This window comes from Apodemus sylvaticus, chromosome 3, assembly GCF_947179515.1.
Source record: "Apodemus sylvaticus chromosome 3, mApoSyl1.1, whole genome shotgun sequence".
Lineage (NCBI taxonomy): Eukaryota > Metazoa > Chordata > Mammalia > Rodentia > Muridae > Apodemus > Apodemus sylvaticus.
The window spans coordinates 20,455,175-20,472,968 of NC_067474.1; the positions used below are offsets into that span (position 1 = coordinate 20,455,175).

Consider the following 17,794-nt stretch of genomic DNA (forward strand, 5'->3'; position numbering starts at 1 on the left):
ACTCAAAACTAACTCAAGATTCTACTTCCTGAACCAAAAATTCTGGTTCAAGAATTTTTCCTTTTCACTCTAACCATGCTTCCAATGGCACAGAAAATTTTTAATCTTGTAGTTGCTGTTGAGAGAATGAATGTAAAAAGAAAATCAGTGCAGTTTCTATATAGGCTACTTTGTTAGAAATTTATAATTCCCATTTTATTATCTACCTTGCTTTCTGGACTTGGTTCTGAATGTAGATCCAAAAGAAATGAAATTGTATTTGTGTCATTAAGTATGGTTTTGTAGAAGGGTTAATACTTTTGTGATTCTTAAATTATTGAAATAAGACGAAAAGTGCTTTCATTACAGAAAAATATTTTTAATGTAGAAAAGATGAACATTTAGTAGCGTAATGAAATATAAACCATTGCTATACACAGTAATAGACTTACTGTCATAAGAACAGCTAGTCCTCTCCCAGATTCGTAGAATCTGGGCACACAGCACTGCAGGAAGGAACCAGTCCATGAAAACACATCAAAGAACCGCGTTACCATCAGAGCTGGGCAGCTTGGATCAGAGGCTTCTACACCTTGGGGACTGAGCTGGCCAGTGCTGGCTGATGCTCCTCAGTCCAACTGGGTATTTTTCTTGTCCTAAATACCCAGTAGTCTTCTAACTGCTGTCATGTGTGACGGTCCTCTGTCCTTTCCCCGAACACTGCCATGTTTTATCTGCTTAATGGATGACAACAGATGGCTTTGAATGAAGTCACCATGATTTAGGAAGTTGAAACCACAAATTCTTCGTGTGGTAAAACTTCTAAGTACTATCATTGCACATTCACCAGTAAAAGTTTGGTTTAAAAATACATTAAGTAGAATTGATCTTGATAGAGAGGAAAAGGCACTTAATACTGCAATTTCCAGAACATAATTTGTCTGTCTTCCCCTCCTGTGATGATACTGCTACATTGTTCGTTCATCCATATGCATGTCACAGCACCTGAAAGACATTTCTGTTAGGAGTGCAACCAAAGGCAGACGTGGTGCCTGCCATCCTGACTTCTGAGCTCTGTGTTCCTGTTATAAACTATCAAGTTTAAAAACACTTGCTTCTACAAAGAACTTATAAGGAGTGAGCCATTTCACTATGAATCTGAACACAAAATGATAGATGGAAACACACAGCTTGCCAATGGTAAAAAGAAACACTGAGAAATTTATGGAAAGGTAAGTGGGCAGCCTGTTGCCAGCCATGTGATTTTATGTCTTTTCCATTGAAAGGTTCAAATAAAACCTGTAGCTGTTAAGAAACCTAAACGGATGGGGGAAGCATAGCTATATAACTTTAAGATATAGGTTTAAGAAGAAATAAAGCATATGAAAGTTGCTTAAGGAGGGGGAGTTTAGCTAGGCAGTTTCGTCTCAGTTAAGCCAGTCCTCCAGAGGACCGGGAGAGTGTGCGGTGTGAGCACACTACACGGGGATCTCCAGCAGTGTGCGAGAGAGAGGGGAGGGAGCAGAAGAGCTGTCCATGATACTGTGCGTGTTGTGCAGCTCTGTCCACACAGTGCTTTCAGGAAGAGCCACATGGGAGTCCCTGCCAAACCACCCCTGGCATGTAGGGTTGCAGCCTGACACCAGGAGCTAGGAGACCTTAGTGTCCATGGTACTTCACTTCTGCATTGTCTTTTGGTGAACTGTGTTATTTTTAAAAATCAGTTACTCATATAGCTTTGCCATAGTTTTTAATTCTCTATGTGAAAGTAAAGACTTCTTTCAGAGGCCAAAGCAAATATAAACCTTAAGGAAACTAAAGGACATAACCACTGGGCAATCAGAATGTGCAGGGGAAATGTTAACGCAGACAACACATGGGCTAGTGTCTGCCTAAGAGAGTCCTCCCTATTAGAAATAGGGCCTGCGTCAGAGGGCTCATGGGCAGATGAAGGTAACTGGACGCCACTCACCGGTGTGGCCCTGTATCCGCTCACTGACTTTTGCTCCAAGGAGGTCCCAAACAAGTAGCTCACCAGACCGACTTCCAGATAAGACAGAATTTCCATCCCAGACAAAGCACCTGCCAGCATGATCAGGAGACAGTCCATCATAAAAGAAGTATGTGACCCTGGTCAAACATGACCAAATGAAATGATCTCACACACACACACACACACACACACACACACACACACACACACACACACACGGCAACTGTACCTCTGCGGCTCCTCGGAGGCCATGGAGGAGATGAGCATGCCCGTCTGCACATCCATCACATTCAGACAGCCGTCTACGCCTGTGCTGAGGACATGGCGACTATCTACCACAAAGACACAAGCAGCTGCTTCAGAATGTGGCTTGATTTCTGAATCTACTCCCTGTGTCATTTTCCTTGAGTTCCCTGTATTCTTGAAATGGTTTATTTGGTTTTCAGTGGAGATGACCCTTGGATAATGAGTTCATTTCCATCATCCACGCTGATTCCTCCAGGTGAAGAATTAAAAGCAATATCCAGTTTATAAATTAACAGTGCCAAAGTACATGTATCCACACATGAACCAGCCTATAGACAAAACCTCTCTTTATCAGTAAGGAATGTTATTCTATTGAACTTCTAGTTTCAGAGTTCAAGTGAACTGTCATTTGTATTGAAAACACCTACCTGGGCTAAAAGCAGCGTCACATACTGTCCCTGAATGACATGAAATCTGGTGTAATAAAGTGGCTGTAGTGAGGTCCCAAATATTCACCATGCCTTCTTTGGTGCCAGAAACTAACAGTGTGCTTACAGCATTTAAATTGATAGTATTGACCTAAGAAGAAATAGTGATAAATTGAGTCAGATTACTCATTAACTATGTATATCCCAGGCTCATTAAAATATCCACACACAATGATAAAAATTGCAATGTGCTGGTACAGCTAATGTGATTGTATTACATTTTAGCAATACTTTATCAAATGGCTGTTTGTCTTAAAATGAAGTAAAGTTCTAAGGATGCTAGAAAAAAAATACAAATATGTGAAATAATTCAGGAAGTTTTAGTGCTATTCTCAAATGGCATAAAATAGTCTAAAAAAGAATTAAGTCTGTGGGAATGTAGAGATGGCTCAGTGGTTAATAACATACACTGCTCATGTAAATGAACTAGATGTAGGTTCCAAGCACCCAAACCAAGTAGTTCACAACGCCTGTAGCTCCAATTACCAGCAGATCTAATGCCCTGTTGTCTTCCAGGAATACTTGCACTCAGGTGCGCGTTCTCTCCTTCTCCCTCTTTCCCTCCCCTCCCCTCTCCCCCTCCCTCCCCTCCCTCCATCTCTCTCTCTCTCTCTCACATACATACACGCACACACAATCTTTATAAAAAGTTAACTTCTTCCATTCAACCTGTGTCTGTCTAATTGTAGACTTGCAGCAGTAAGTTCATCTGTAAATTCTCCTTTCCTGGCCTACATCTAGAACTGTGGTTTGGAAGCATTCTTTCCTGGGTCCAATTAAACAGCTCCCTCAGCTTTACCTGAGCTAGCTCAGGTGGTGCATCTCCTGCACTGGCCCCATCTAAGGAAGACCAGACTAACACCAGACACATCAAAGAAGTCCACATGCCCAGGTCAAATCACAAATAAACAGACCACAGCACCATGTCTTCTCACTCACTAGTCCTCTAGAAGTGTTCTCTACTGAACTCCCTAGATGAACCTTGGGGTACAATTTAAAAACAATCAAATTTTTTATCAAATAATTCATTTAGGAATTTAATGAAGACACAAACACTTCATTTAAGTCCATGAGCATAACAAAAACCTGAGAAACATCCAAGAAATGTCAATAAAGATAATTTAAGATTTCAAAACTGAATTTAATCAAGAAATGGAAACTGAAGAAAAACAGAAGCCAAGATGAATTGAAAAACTCAATAACCCAATAAGAAATTTCAGGGGAAAAATCTTCCAAGCAGAAGACAATATCAGGACTTAAAGATATCAAGGATCTATATTAAATAAGCAAAGAAAATGAAACTTTTTAACATACATGAAAGATGTTATAGGAAATATGGGACATCATCAAAAGACCAAATCTTCAAATTATAGGCATAATGAAAAGAATCCCAAGAGAGTAGCACAGACCAGATCATGGAAGGAAACGTCCACCATCTAAGGAAAGACATACACATACAAGAAGGTATGGGCACAAGAAGCACACACAACCTCAACTAGGCAGGAGCCAAAACGAAACATCTCACAGTGTATCACAGTCGAAACACACTAAATGTACTGAACAGAGAAAACTGCAAAAGAAAAAAACAAGTCACATGCAAAGGAAAACAAAACAATTCCTAATTCTGCAGTGGAAACTCTGAAAGCTTGAAGAACTTGGAACAATGCAGCCCACGTTTGAAAAGACCAACTGCCAACTTTTTACTGTATCCGGCAAAAGTGTGTGCCATAGTTGCAGTAGAAAGAAAAACTTTCCATGGTCTAAACATCCTGGAAAACGAAAAATCAAAAAACATGTCCAAGTTAAAGAACAAAACCAAGCAGAGCTACTAAACAGAATCCTAATAGCAAAACCAAACAGAGGAGAGGCCCGGCCAAGCACAGCCAGGTCACTCGAGAAAGAGAAGAAATGAAGCCTAATTTAATAAAACCAAACAAACAGGACCAGAGAAAACCAAACACACTGCAGTCTACACATACCTTTAAGTAATAACTAAATATTAGTGGATTAAAAAATAAAATTCATTATATGTTGTCTACAAAAATTCTCAGCTTTAAAGATAGGTACTACCTGGATGAATGGAAAAAGTATTCCAAGTAAGTAGGATAAAGAAGAAAACAGGTTTGCCATTCTAACATAAAAAATAGATATCTAACAGAAATTAATTAAAGAGACTATGAAAGGTACTTCATCCTAATCAAGACATCAATTATTCAGAAAAATATCGCAATATTAGACATACATACATACATATATATATATACACCAAACTCCAATGTGCCAAATGTAGTTACAAACATACCAATGGAATTAAAGACAGATTAACACAGATACAATCATAGTAGATAATTTTAACAACCCACCTTCTTCAGTAGATAAGTCATCTGGACAAACAAGACAAAACAAACAAAAAAACCAGAGAAACTTCAGGATATTATCTTAGCTCATATGGTTCTAACATATCCATAGAATATTCTACCAAAATACCAATGAATATATATCCTCTCAGCAGCACATAGGAGCTTCTCTAGAATAGACAGCATGCTGGCACACAAACCAAACCTTTGAACTAATCCAATGTCTCCTATGCAGCCATTATGTAATAAAACAGCAAACAAAACTAAAAAGTGCATAAACTCATGGAGATGTAACAACTCATTATTCAATGATGTATGGGCTAAAAGAAAACATTGTTGAGAATAAGTGAGAATGAAAACATAACCTGTGGGACACACTGAAAGCAGTCCTACGTGGGAAGTTTATATTCAAGTATCTATATTAAACAGTAAGGCAGCTGGGCCGCGGTGGTGCATGCCTTTGATCCCAGCACTCTGAAGACAGGAAGGTAGATCTCTGTGAGTCTAGTCTACAGAGAAAGTTCTAGGTCAGCCAAGGCTACACAGAAAAACTCACTCTTGAAAAAAAAAACCAAAATATCATATATATATATATATATATATATATATATATATATATATATATATATATATACACACATACATACATACATACATACAGGAGTAAATTGAAATGGTAAGAAAAAGCCATCATTCTGACTAAAAATGACCAGGATCAGATGGATTCACAGTAGAAATACCAGGTTTTCAAAAAACCACAACCAATCCTCTTTTCTTCATAAAAATAAAGGATCACTCCTAAACTCTTTTCTGTGAAACCAGTATTACTCTACTACCCAAATCATGTAATGACACAACACAAAACAAAACTACATACCAATATCCCTTTTGAACCTAAAGAATCCTCAACAGCATACTGGTACACTGAATACAAGCACATATCCAAGAGATCAAGTTAGTTTTGGATCCTAGAAATGTAGCTAGTTCAACACACTAGTAAATAACATAGTAAGTCATATAAATGGACTTAAAGACAAAATACACAATCTCAATGGCCACAAAAAAAAATCCTCTGTCCAAATCCAAAATACTTTCAGGATAAAAATCCTAGCATAGTAGGACTGAAGGGAACGTATCTCAACATAATAAAGGTGACATATGACCAGCTTACAGCCAACATTATCCTAAATGTAGAAAATTTAAAGCAATCTCTTTATTAGGAACAAGGCAGGGCTGTCCACTCCCTCAGTCCTTTTCAATACAGTGCTAGAAGCACTAGCCGAAGCAGTGAGGTAAGAGAAGGAAATGTAAAGGGTACAAATAGGAAAGGATCCCTATCTGCAGATGGTGTGATATTGTACATAAGAGACCTCAAAGTTTCTACCATAAAACTTGGAGAAACAACAATTTCAGCATGCGCAATCAACTTACAAAAACCAGTAGCCTTTCTATACATCAGCAGAGAGAGAGAGAGAGAGAGAGAGAGAGAGAGAGAGAGAGAGAGAGAGAGAGAGAGGGAGGGAGGGAGAGAAAGGGAGGGAGGGAGGGAAGGGGAGAAAGGGAGGGAGGGGGAGAGATAGATGATAGATAGATAGATAGATAGATAGATAGATAGATAGATAGATCATGGGTACTTGTACTTACAGTAGCATCAAACACAATAAAATATCTTTGAATAAACCCAACAAGGGAGGTAAAACACCTTTACAATGAAAACTTTAACTCTGAAGAAAATTTGAGAAAGACATTAGAAAATGGAAAGACATCCCAAGTTCATGATCAGTATTATGAAAAGGACTATCTTACCAAAGCAATTTACATATTCAATTCAATCCCAATCAAAATATTCACAACATCCTTCAAGAAAACAAAAACAAAAACCAAACAAAAAAAATGAAAATAAAAAAGCAAAAATCCTAAAATTCAAGAGGAACCAGGAAAGACCCCCAGATAGCCAAAACAATCCTAAACTAAAAGCAGAATCAAGGAGAGACTGGTATTCCATACTTGTAATAAAACTTGTTACTGATACAAAAACATACATGTAGACCAAAGGAATAAAGGAGAAGACACAAATATAAATATTAGTATTCATAAGTACTGTCATCTGGTTATTATATGATTTAAAACTTCTAGAAAACATAGGCAAGTACCCTAGAAAATACAGGTATCAGAATTTTCTGAACATGACTCCATTGGCCAAGTAGTTAAGGACAGCAACTGAAAAGCAGGACTACATAAGATTAAAAAGCTTCCATATGTCTAAGGAAACAGTCAACTGGGCAAATTAATATTCAGATTAACATTTGGATTAACATTCAGAATATAAAAGGAACTAAAAAAACAGAGTCAAGGAAACAAATGACTTAATTGAATGATGAACTAAGGATCTAAACAGAGAAGAAATAAAAATGGCTGAAAATACTTCAAAAAGTGTATGCCATCCTTAGCAATTAGGGGAATGAAAAATCAAAACAACTTTGAGATTTCATCAGGATCGGCACGCAGGGACAACAAAGCAACTGACAAAGGAACCTGCTGAATTCACTGTTGGTGGGAATGCAGACTGGTGCAGCCACTCTGAAAATCAGTGTGGAGAAGCCTCAAGAAACTGAAAATTCATCTACCAAATGACCAAGCTCTCTGACATATGCCCAAAGGACTCTCGCATCCTGTGCCACAGATGCCACTGTGCCACTCAGCCATGCCCATTAGTGCCTTATTCATGATAGTTAGGAAATGCAACCTAAATGTCCTTCAACAGAAAATGGGATAATGAAAACGTGTACTTATGTGGTACTTATATAATGGAATACTATTCAGCTGTAAAGAAAGATGAAATTTGCAGGTAAATCAATGGACCTAGAGAAGATTATATTGAGTGAGTAAACCAAGACCTAGAAAGATAGCACATGTTCTTTCTTATCTGCAGTTCCTAGCTCATCTTCAGATGTGAGTATATAACACAGAAACCAGGGAAATATAAAGGAGCCCTTGGTGTGTGGGAGGCATGGCAGGTACAGGTGGCATGGGAAACAGAATAATGAAGAAGGGCTCCAGCTCAGGGAGGTCAGTACAGAAGAGATGAGGGGCAAATACCAAGGTTGTTTGATAAAGCCTCAAGGAATCACATGACTTTATATTGACGTAAAATTATACACAATATTATATACAATATGAAAGCATACACACACACACACACACAATTGAGCTACATGAACTGATAGTGCTCTCCACAAGAATCATAGACTAACAAATACTCTAGTACCAGCATGAGACATTGCCTTTTGAATGGCTATGGTAGTCCAGGTGACTGTCAAAGAATATAGATTATTGATATAGCTCTGGGTTGCCTCTCAGGGGTTGAGGGTGGACGCTTATTCCTGAAGACTTCACATCCTAGATAAGACACATCACTTAGATGACTTGAGCTGGATCTGATCTGAAAGCTTCTTTCCTGTGGCCTTGCTTCCACAGTTCCAGAAATTATTATGGAAGCTGCCAAGGGAGGGGGGGGGAAGCAATTGAATAGTCCTACCCAGCTGCAACACCTAGGAACCAAGATAATTGTGGCATGGTAAGATATGCATGAGAGCACAGGAGGTGGCACTCACTCACGTATCAGTGGCAAACAACAGCTATTTCGTTAGACTGAAGGCCTCCTTAACAGGAGGGAAAGCATTCCTAAACTAGGGGACTAGTAACGTCATGGCTTTAGAAAAGAATCCACTACAACCACTTTGTTAGTAACTTGTTACTACATTCTAAACTTATCCTAACACCCACAGATAAGTATAATTACCACTCATCATTAAAGAAGCCTCTCTTTACAGCACACAGAGACCATCACAGAAAATAGATTGTAAGGACCCCAGCCCCAGTCGATACATTTATATCATAGCTCCTGCATCTATGGCTCAAGGAACAACAAGGAAGACAGGACAGAGAGAGAGTGAGATCCAAGATACCAGGAAGCTGCTTGTGAAATCATCTCTCTGAGAAATGGCTACATAAACCAGGCTGGAACAGTGGTAACAGCAATGGACATGTTAACGTGGACAAGGGAAAACTGTACAGGGTCTCACCACAGACAGAACTGCAGGCAACTGGCAACTGCCGGGTGAGGGAGGATTAGCCTCTCCTAGAGAGGAGCCTCGTTATGGTTGTTCAGTGTAGTTAGCCTTGAGACCATCTACACATCATCAGCAAAAACACACTCAGTGGGATGTATTTATATACTTTTGTACATACACATATACCCATGTTACATGTATGTAACAATTTTTAAAAAGAGGCTATCAACTTGAAAGGGGGGCTTGGCAGGGTCTTAAGGGAGGTTAGGTGAGAGGAAAAGGGAAGAAAGGGAGGGTAGAAAATGATGTGATTCTGTTTCAGTTAAAAACATCTTACAAAGTTAACTCTGAACAGTACATCATACGGAGCTGCCGAACTGCTTGCAGCTGGGCTGATCCATGATTGTTTGAAGGCTTTCTGGAATGACGGATCTCTCCATTTGAATACCATCTCGAATTGAATACTAAGTATCTTAACCTCATAATTTGAAGACTGAAAACTTAGCATCAATTCATAGCTGCTGAACAAAGACAGTACTGTACACTCCAGGCCAGGACACAGCAGAATGACCTAAAAAAATACCAGGAACAAGCTTTTCTTTGGCTCTGCTACAAGGTTGTGTGCATTGTGGGCCATCCCAGACAGCTTGTCACTGTTCTCAGCTTTGGGATAGGTGTCTCCTGAACAGTTGGTCCCTTCACCTTCTAGTTCAGAAAGCATGAAGACACTGGGTCCCACCTTAGAACTGACATTTTGAAAATTAATTGGGAACAGAAGTTAATTCTCAGGGGAAAGTACAAAAGAACAAATTAGAGAGAAAGGAAGGCAGAAGGGTCATCCAAAGACCTTGCCTATGATCCCTAATATGCAAAGGACAATGGAGGGGGAAACCATACACAAATCCAAGTACTTACTCCCCACCCCCCCTCTGGACCTAGAGCTCTGCTGTTGGACTCACACTGACATCATGTTCGAGCTCAGCCAGTAAGTCAAACTGGTGCCGTTTTGTGCCTGGCATTTCTGCAGGAACCCCGGACCACACCTAGGACAGAGCACATTGCAGAAGGTGTTTTTAAACCTTAATACAAAAATTTCAACACATTTGGAAAAAAACCTCCATCCAGCCTGCCTGCCAATGGATGCTGGGACAGGCCCAGCTTCTCCCCGTGGGCCTCCACACCCATGCCCTCCCCTGAATGTGCTGCTCGGTGCGGTCGAAGCACCGTGTGGATCAAGGGGATGTGAACATGGAAGTGTGGGGGTGTTCTAATGTTGCAAGAAGTAAGGAACCTGAACCTCCAAGTTACTAAAATTATATACAGGAAACATATCTGTAAGTTTGGAGAAAAACTCTGCAAAGAACAGTAACAGTTTTTGTTTCTTTCTTTCTGGTTTTTTTGTTTTTATTCTTGTACACAGAATCAAACTGGAAACCTAAGAGCACCGGAGGGGCTTGCATGGGAAAACCATGTAAGAGTCTGAAGAAAAGGCCCGTGGCATCCTGGAGCACAGAAACAGGGAATGTGTACATGGATGCTTGCTTCACATTCAAATACACTGATCTTTATGATTCTTCAACTTGCACTGATAGGATTAACTGATCAACTAGTAATTCCAGTCATCAAGCAAGATTCTGTTCAGATTCTGTTTCTGAATATCAGGCCTGTCAATACCGAGGTGAACACTGCGCAGAAATGCATAGTGAAACTCTATTACTGAAGACACTACACACTTGTATTGAAGGATATAGGAACCATGTTGGAAACAACCTACAAATTTCTTCCCTGCTGGCTAGCTTTCAGTGTCAGTCACTGAAGATGAATAGATTTTTCCAACAGTGGACCCTGTGTGCTATTAGACTGACTGGCCAGTCAAAGTGCGCCTATTTTGTACAACGATGGCTTTCCAACTGGATCTGAAGCCTACGCTAGAGGGAGGGATTCATGTCTTGTCCTATTACCCTGGTCAAAAGTCCACTGCTGGGGAAGTCCAGGGCCTTAGGTGAAAGCCCATCATTGCTGTTCTGCTGAAGAGCCAAGCGGCAAATCTGCCTTCTAATATATATGTTTCGACCCATAGATAGGTGCTGCCCTCAGCCTGGGTCAGAGGAGCTGCTCCCTGAAGCACAGAGGTCCTAACAGTCTGTAGGATGGGCATGAGCGTTACGAGGTGTTGTCTTCTTGATGCACCATGGCTTTGGCTCTCATGAACTCACAGCAGTTGTGGTTACCTGCATGAGACTTCTACAATATTCCATCTTGAATAAGAGGGGGCCCCATGAGGCTCTATCCTTAGCTAAGAAACTACTGGCACCTTGTGGGGTGGGGGAGCCATTTTCCTTCAAGGGTGTGGCATCTGATGGGCTACACAAGCTCTTATTGATGGCCTACATCCATTTTCCATGCGAGCAACACTAATTGGAGTCTGGGCTTAAAAGAGGAGGAGGAGTTGAAGTTGGGAGGGGGAAGTACTGGGAGAGTCCAGGGTGAAAAGGAGAGATTTGTCTTGGATATGATCAAGATACATTATCTGCATGTATAAAGCTATCAAAAAATAAAAATGATAATAAGAAAAGGCAATAATAGCATATCTTTATATATTATTTACATAGTTTCTGAAAGTAAAGTGATTGAATATATTGATAGGAAGCTGAATGGCTCGCAATATTTTATGATCAAACATTTTCAGATATTAAGTGTATATAAACCTTCACAGTAGAGTCCCAAGATGCAGAATACAGCCTGTCGTTATGCCAGCAGATCTTACTGACAGCATCGTCATGTCCCATCAGTGTGTCTTGGCGTCTTCCAAATGCTATGGAATAAAAATAGCTAAAAGATAACAACAACTATTAAAATAATATCCAAGCTTAATTTTAAATTCTTAAACATGCATTTAAGAAACAAATATTGTTTCTTAAATTCTAAACTACCAAGGCTTACTGGAATTACCCATTTCTTGTTCTTGTATTATTAAATGAAAAATATTCAACATTTGAATTTGAAATTAGATTATTTCTCAATTGTCTTAGCTACATTTCATCTGACTTTAAAAGTTAGAAAAATAGATTCTAACTGGAGAAATTCTTACACTAAAATAATGGCATTTGAATCCAGTAATACTGTCCTCATCTCCAGTATGTACCCCTGTGGGAGGCCTTTTGTCCCTCTCATCCACATGGAGACAGCCACTGAGTATGCAGAATTAATGACAAAGAGACAGGCATGATACATACACGTTGTTATCCCAAGAAGAACTTATGACAGTGGTGTCTCCCGGCAAAAGCAAACAAGATGATAAAGCCTGAAATGTAAAAGGGTTGATATCAATCATTTGCAATAATTTGTAGATCCTTCACTAGTATGACAAGATTGATATCGGATTCTTTCTATAGTAGCTTTCCTCATAGCTACCCAGGGCTCAGAGCTGGCTAAGTCTAGATGTAGGGCTTTCTTCCAAATACTCAAGTTTGCCAGGAATACACTGACCCATCCTGATGCCTCTTGTGCTCCCATAGGGCTGGAGGAATGCGGCTAATCTGGAATAGATCATGGTGGGAGGGCAGTTCCTAAGAATGAAATGCCCCTCTCTGTTTTACAGATATATGCCTATGCAAATTATACACGGTTCCTCATGAAATTACAAAATCTCCCGATGATTGACCTTAAAAATAAGGCACATTCTTTAATAACTTGTTTTATAGCACTGAGCCTAAAGTATTTAAGTAGTATAGAAATATTTCTTTTCTGATAGCTAAAAGAAAAGATAGACTTAACAAGGAGAATTCTACTGGGTATTCAGGATTTTTGGTTAAAATGAAATCACTCTAGTATTAGAAAGAAGCAAGTAGAAACTAGCCCTCCCTCCTTCCTGCATCCTTCCCTCCCCTCCCTTCTGCCAGCCCTCCCTCCCCATCCAAGACTCAGGCAAGGCCTTGTACAAGCTAGGCAAATGCTCAAATCCTCAATGGTCTTCTACCATAACGCTGATAAATGAACTTACCATATTTGAAAATGATATACTTCTTTGTAGCATTTTGGATTCCTTAGAAAACATCTTCAAAGTGGAATCTAAGAGTCAGAACATAGATATGAAAGATTTCCCAAGATGCCAAAGAACAGCTGCCCTTACTTACTGTTGGAAGGCAACGTCAGTGTCATTCACAGAGAACTAAGTATATAAGACTGAATAGTCTGAGACCTTGCCAATGTTAAGATTCTATGAGCTATACTTAATGATCAGCTGAAAGCCCACAACTGCAGCACAGACACGGTATACGATGATATCCCATTCTCTAAAGTGTAGCATGTATTTTAAGCCACTGAGCCATCTCTGCAGGCCCGATTTTTATTTTAAGAAAACAAAGATTTTGGCAATAGGAATTTTTTAAAATGAATAGCCTAATTATAGAGTGGCATTCTTGTTCTGAACTACTTATAGATGAGAAGTACTTTTATTTTTATTTATTTTTCCTTTCTACTGAGAAAGAAAAATGTTTTGTTGTATAAGGAATAGTGCCTAAGGCAGGACTGAAAATCCTGAGCTTAGTCCAAGACACTCCTGTTTTTATAAAGCTGCCAGACAGAGTCAGAGTTGAAAAGAAAGGTTGAAGACCAAACAGGAGGGAGCAGGGGTGCAGACACAGTCAGATCCATAAACTGCCTGCCAAATGCTTTATGGGCCCCTTGGCAGATCAGATGCCAATCAAGTGCATACACTGGCTAGGAGAACCACTAACTTATAAAAGAATTAAAATATAATTAATAATGCAGGAATTAAGGTACCCAAAAGTTTAATGTCCTTGACTAAGAAATCCTGTGCAAATTTGCCAACACAAACTCTTATGAACCCACAAGAGAGGCTCAGTGACAGAGCAGTTACCTACCATGGGGTAAAAGTCTCAGAGGCGACCTTCAGTACTACAAACAAACCTGACACTCACAATTTACTTTAATGTTGCTACAGATCTCCCATCATGCATAACCTACTTCCTAGATAGCCAACATGGTACACTGTCAGAATGAACTTTGAATACATTTCTTCTCTACAATAAAACTTCGTATTTCAACCTAATCTCTGCAACTGAATTCATAAACCTGGATCCTCAGGAAGACTTTCTTTCCTTATCACTAACTCGAGAACAAACACAGAAGACAAAACACAATGGCATGTGACCTTTTTTTGAGGGGTGGCATTAATTTTGAGACACCTTTCCAATTTGCTTTTGATTCTTTTAGGCAGGTCTGAGGGCTCACGACAACACTTACTGAAGACAATTTGACCATTTTACAAAATCAAAAGCAGCCATGACACTTTTTTCAATACCAAAGATGCTCTCCTTCTTAGAAAGTTGCCAGGTTAAAGACAGCGTAAGTGCTAATCTCACAGGTGGTGGTGTCCCATGAATGTTCACAAAAGCTAAGTATACTGTGCATCAGAGGAAGAAACCTTAACCTTGAGTAAGTACATAAGTATATAAGCCAGTGATATAAATCCTGAAAATCCAAACTTCAGAAATAGAAACAAAAACACAATTTTGACTTTAACAAAGATTCACCCAGCCAGGCGGTGGTGGCGCACGCCTGTAATCCCAGCACTCTGGGAGGCAGAGGCAGGCGGATTTCTGAGTTTGAGGTCAGCCTGGTCTACAGAGTGAGTTCCAGGACAGTCAGGGCTACACAGAGAAACCCTGTCTTGAGAAAAACCAAATCCAAAAAAATAAAAAAATAAATAAAATAAAAAAATTAAACAAACAAACAAACAAAACAAAGATTCATCCTTTTACTTAGCAAATTCACAAAGTAGTAGTACAGTGCTTAATAAGTTGGGGGAGATCTGAGGCCTTGATGGTTATAAACATAAAGCAAACGGTCACATGAGAAGAAAAGTTTGAAAGATTTGACAATGTCAGAGAAACCCCCGCTAACCACTCGTTTTAGGCATTCCTAATGCTGTGACCCTTTAATACAGTTCCTCATGTTGTGGTGACCCCCCCAACCATCAAATTATTTTTGTTGCTACTTCATAGCTATAATTTTGTTACTGTTATGACTTGTAGTGTAAATATCTGATATTCCAGATATCTGATATACAACCATCATGGATAGATCATTTGACCCCCAAAGGGGTCTCAAAGGTTGAGAACCACTCCACTAGAGTCTTTGTTAAAGGACACTAGGGTCTGCTGGCTGCTAAATGGTCAACATAGCACTGGAAATCTTCAAAACACAGCTGTCCTCCTCCTCCCAGAGCAGCACTGTAGGTAGGCTGATGTGTTCAGCGTGGCATCCTACACAGTCATCTGTATACTTTGTGCAAAGTTCTATTTTACGGAATCCTAGATGGTATGTGAAGAGAAAAGAATGAAATGCCACAGATAACTCAGCACAGTAACAGAATGGTAGTGGTGCCTTATCTACTTGGACGTGGTTAGCTGTACAGTCGTATCATTCTAAACACCACGTGTGGAAACTACAGTTTCCTCTGGTAATCTAGGACTGAAGAGGAGTAGCTTCATGGAAAACAATCACTAGCTCTGTCGGAACTGGCTGTCCTGACACTAAAGCTAGGCAATTATATTCCTCTTTCACTGGGTCCCACTTCAATTAACATGTGACACACACCTCCAGGAAAACACACTTGCTGGAAGAGATGAATGTTGCTAATGTTTTCATAGATCAGGAAAGCCAAAGTATCATTAAGATATAGTTTTAAGTCTTATCAATAAGGCACAGTAAATTATCAATATATGAATTCAATGCTATATTATATCCTACAAAAAAAATAGAGCTATATGCTGAATATCAAGGTAAAACTAACAGCAAATCTGCACTCCATGAGCTAACATGCACCACCACAGCAGCCCAGGTCAGCCTCAGCCCTGGCTACTGCTCCAAGCTACTCTGAGTTCTGCAGGCCATGCAACAGACCAGGAAGCTCTGCAGTAAGACATCAGGAGTAAGCAAGGCCATAGCCAAGAGACAGTTCTTGCCTTGTGACTTCATCCAGGAAACCATGTCAGCTTCCAGAATCTTTCCCTTTTTTGGCAAACTACAACAAATTTTTCTAAAGTCTATTTTCTGTGAAAGCAGCACATACCAGGAAAGCTTAGCTCAGACTCTTGAGGCTAAACAGCTTTTCAGGCAGGAAGGCATGACTTACCTTGTGAGGTGGTAAAGACTGAAGACCCATTGCAAGACACTGCTATCCCTGTAACCGCCCTGTTGAAAACCAGAGTTTTATAGATTTCCGTTAGCTGTGTGCGAGGACACCTGTCTGCTTTGCTTGCACTAGGCTGCCTTCATTTTGTCTGCATCGCTTCCTCACGTGAACGGTTCCCTGCATGTCCCTGCACCACAAGCCGATCCTTAGCAATGGCCTCCTTTGCTCAGACAAGTCCCTGCTACTAGAAAACATTCCCCCTCTTTGCTCTCGAAGCTGCAGCAGACAATGCTGAACACATTTCTGGCAAGTGGAAACTGTTTCTCCTACAATCCGGGCTTGCCAGACCATCCCCAAAGTGACGTCACTTATTCTTATCATCGCTGGCTTCATTCCAAGCAGAATACACTGTCCCTACTGGGTGCCCACCGTATGTATGTGGGCCTAGTAGGCCCCTCTGAGGAACATCTGAGGTCAGTCACTGTTACTTGTATAAGCGCTAGAGGTTTATTCACACCTTCACTGCATTGTCTTAGACTACATGGTCGCTGCCTAGAAGCCCTTGGGTGCTGGGTTAGAGAAGTTAGCATGTGCCTGGGTGGATGGGCATGTGGAGTCCACAGCTGATGCCGATGGATGTCTCCCTTGATGGCTCGCCCCTCACTTCATTGAGGCAGGGTCTCTCCTAGACTCTCCCGCTAGTCAGTTTGCCTAGGGACCCTCTGTCTCTGTTTCTTGAGTTCTGAGATTACAGACGGCCACCGTACCTGCCTGGCTCCCACATGGCTCCTCGGGGCCTAAATTCTCACCCTGACACATGCATGGCCTTGCTGGCCTTGTTATTAGTATTATTATTTTTAAGATGTACTTTTTTCTACACCATCAGTAAATTCAAAGCTTGATGACAAACATGCTTGTTCCATAATTTCCCATTTTTAAGATCTGAGGGGTGGTATGTTCAGCCCGGAAGTACAAACCTCCAGGCCGTCTGAGCCCGATCTCATCCTAGAACGACATATGACAGAAATGATAGGATGGGAGAGCATGGTGGCCCAGACTAATTCTCCTGTGCTACACTGACCTCACAAATCTGCATAGACATTTTGTAGGATAGAAACCAATGAAGGAAACATTGGATGGACACTTTCCTATGTGACTTGTCATCTATTGTTCACTCCCATGCCAAACCCCCAGCTTTTACAGACTAGGGGGTCTCAACTTTCCCAATGCTGTGATCCTTGAACACAGTTCATCCAGTTTTGGTGAGCCCTCCACAGCAGGTTGGGAACTGCTGGCCAGGAGCCCTCCGAGGCACTCTTACTCTTTGTGAATCTTGTACTGCTCATGTAGCCGCAACTTGGTGATATTGTTCCAGGCCAGAGTCTTGCTTTCCTCAGTCAGGTCTTCGAATGACTCCTCCCCTGGAGAAACTACATGAAACCCCTGCTAAGTGACCAGTAAGCTACAGAATGGCGACTGTTTCAGACCCACAGGAT

At 40.5% G+C, this 17,794-nt stretch overlaps 1 protein-coding gene across 1 annotated transcript in view; it reads right to left on the reverse strand.

Moving 5' to 3' along the window:
- Positions 1-337: 337 nt before the first annotated feature.
- Positions 338-17,794, reverse strand: part of Nsmaf (neutral sphingomyelinase activation associated factor) — a 56,100-nt gene continuing 38,643 nt past the window's right edge. Inside the window, exons 22-31 of the mRNA XM_052176036.1 lie at positions 17,620-17,728; positions 16,299-16,357; positions 13,140-13,207; positions 12,373-12,440; positions 11,845-11,968; positions 10,096-10,179; positions 2,647-2,797; positions 2,202-2,304; positions 1,952-2,061; positions 338-984 (exon numbers count right to left, since the gene is read on the reverse strand). Coding sequence (XP_052031996.1) covers positions 890-984; positions 1,952-2,061; positions 2,202-2,304; positions 2,647-2,797; positions 10,096-10,179; positions 11,845-11,968; positions 12,373-12,440; positions 13,140-13,207; positions 16,299-16,357; positions 17,620-17,728 — 971 coding nt within the window. The 3' untranslated portion in view covers positions 338-889. The remainder of the gene's footprint in view (positions 985-1,951; positions 2,062-2,201; positions 2,305-2,646; positions 2,798-10,095; positions 10,180-11,844; positions 11,969-12,372; positions 12,441-13,139; positions 13,208-16,298; positions 16,358-17,619; positions 17,729-17,794) is intronic.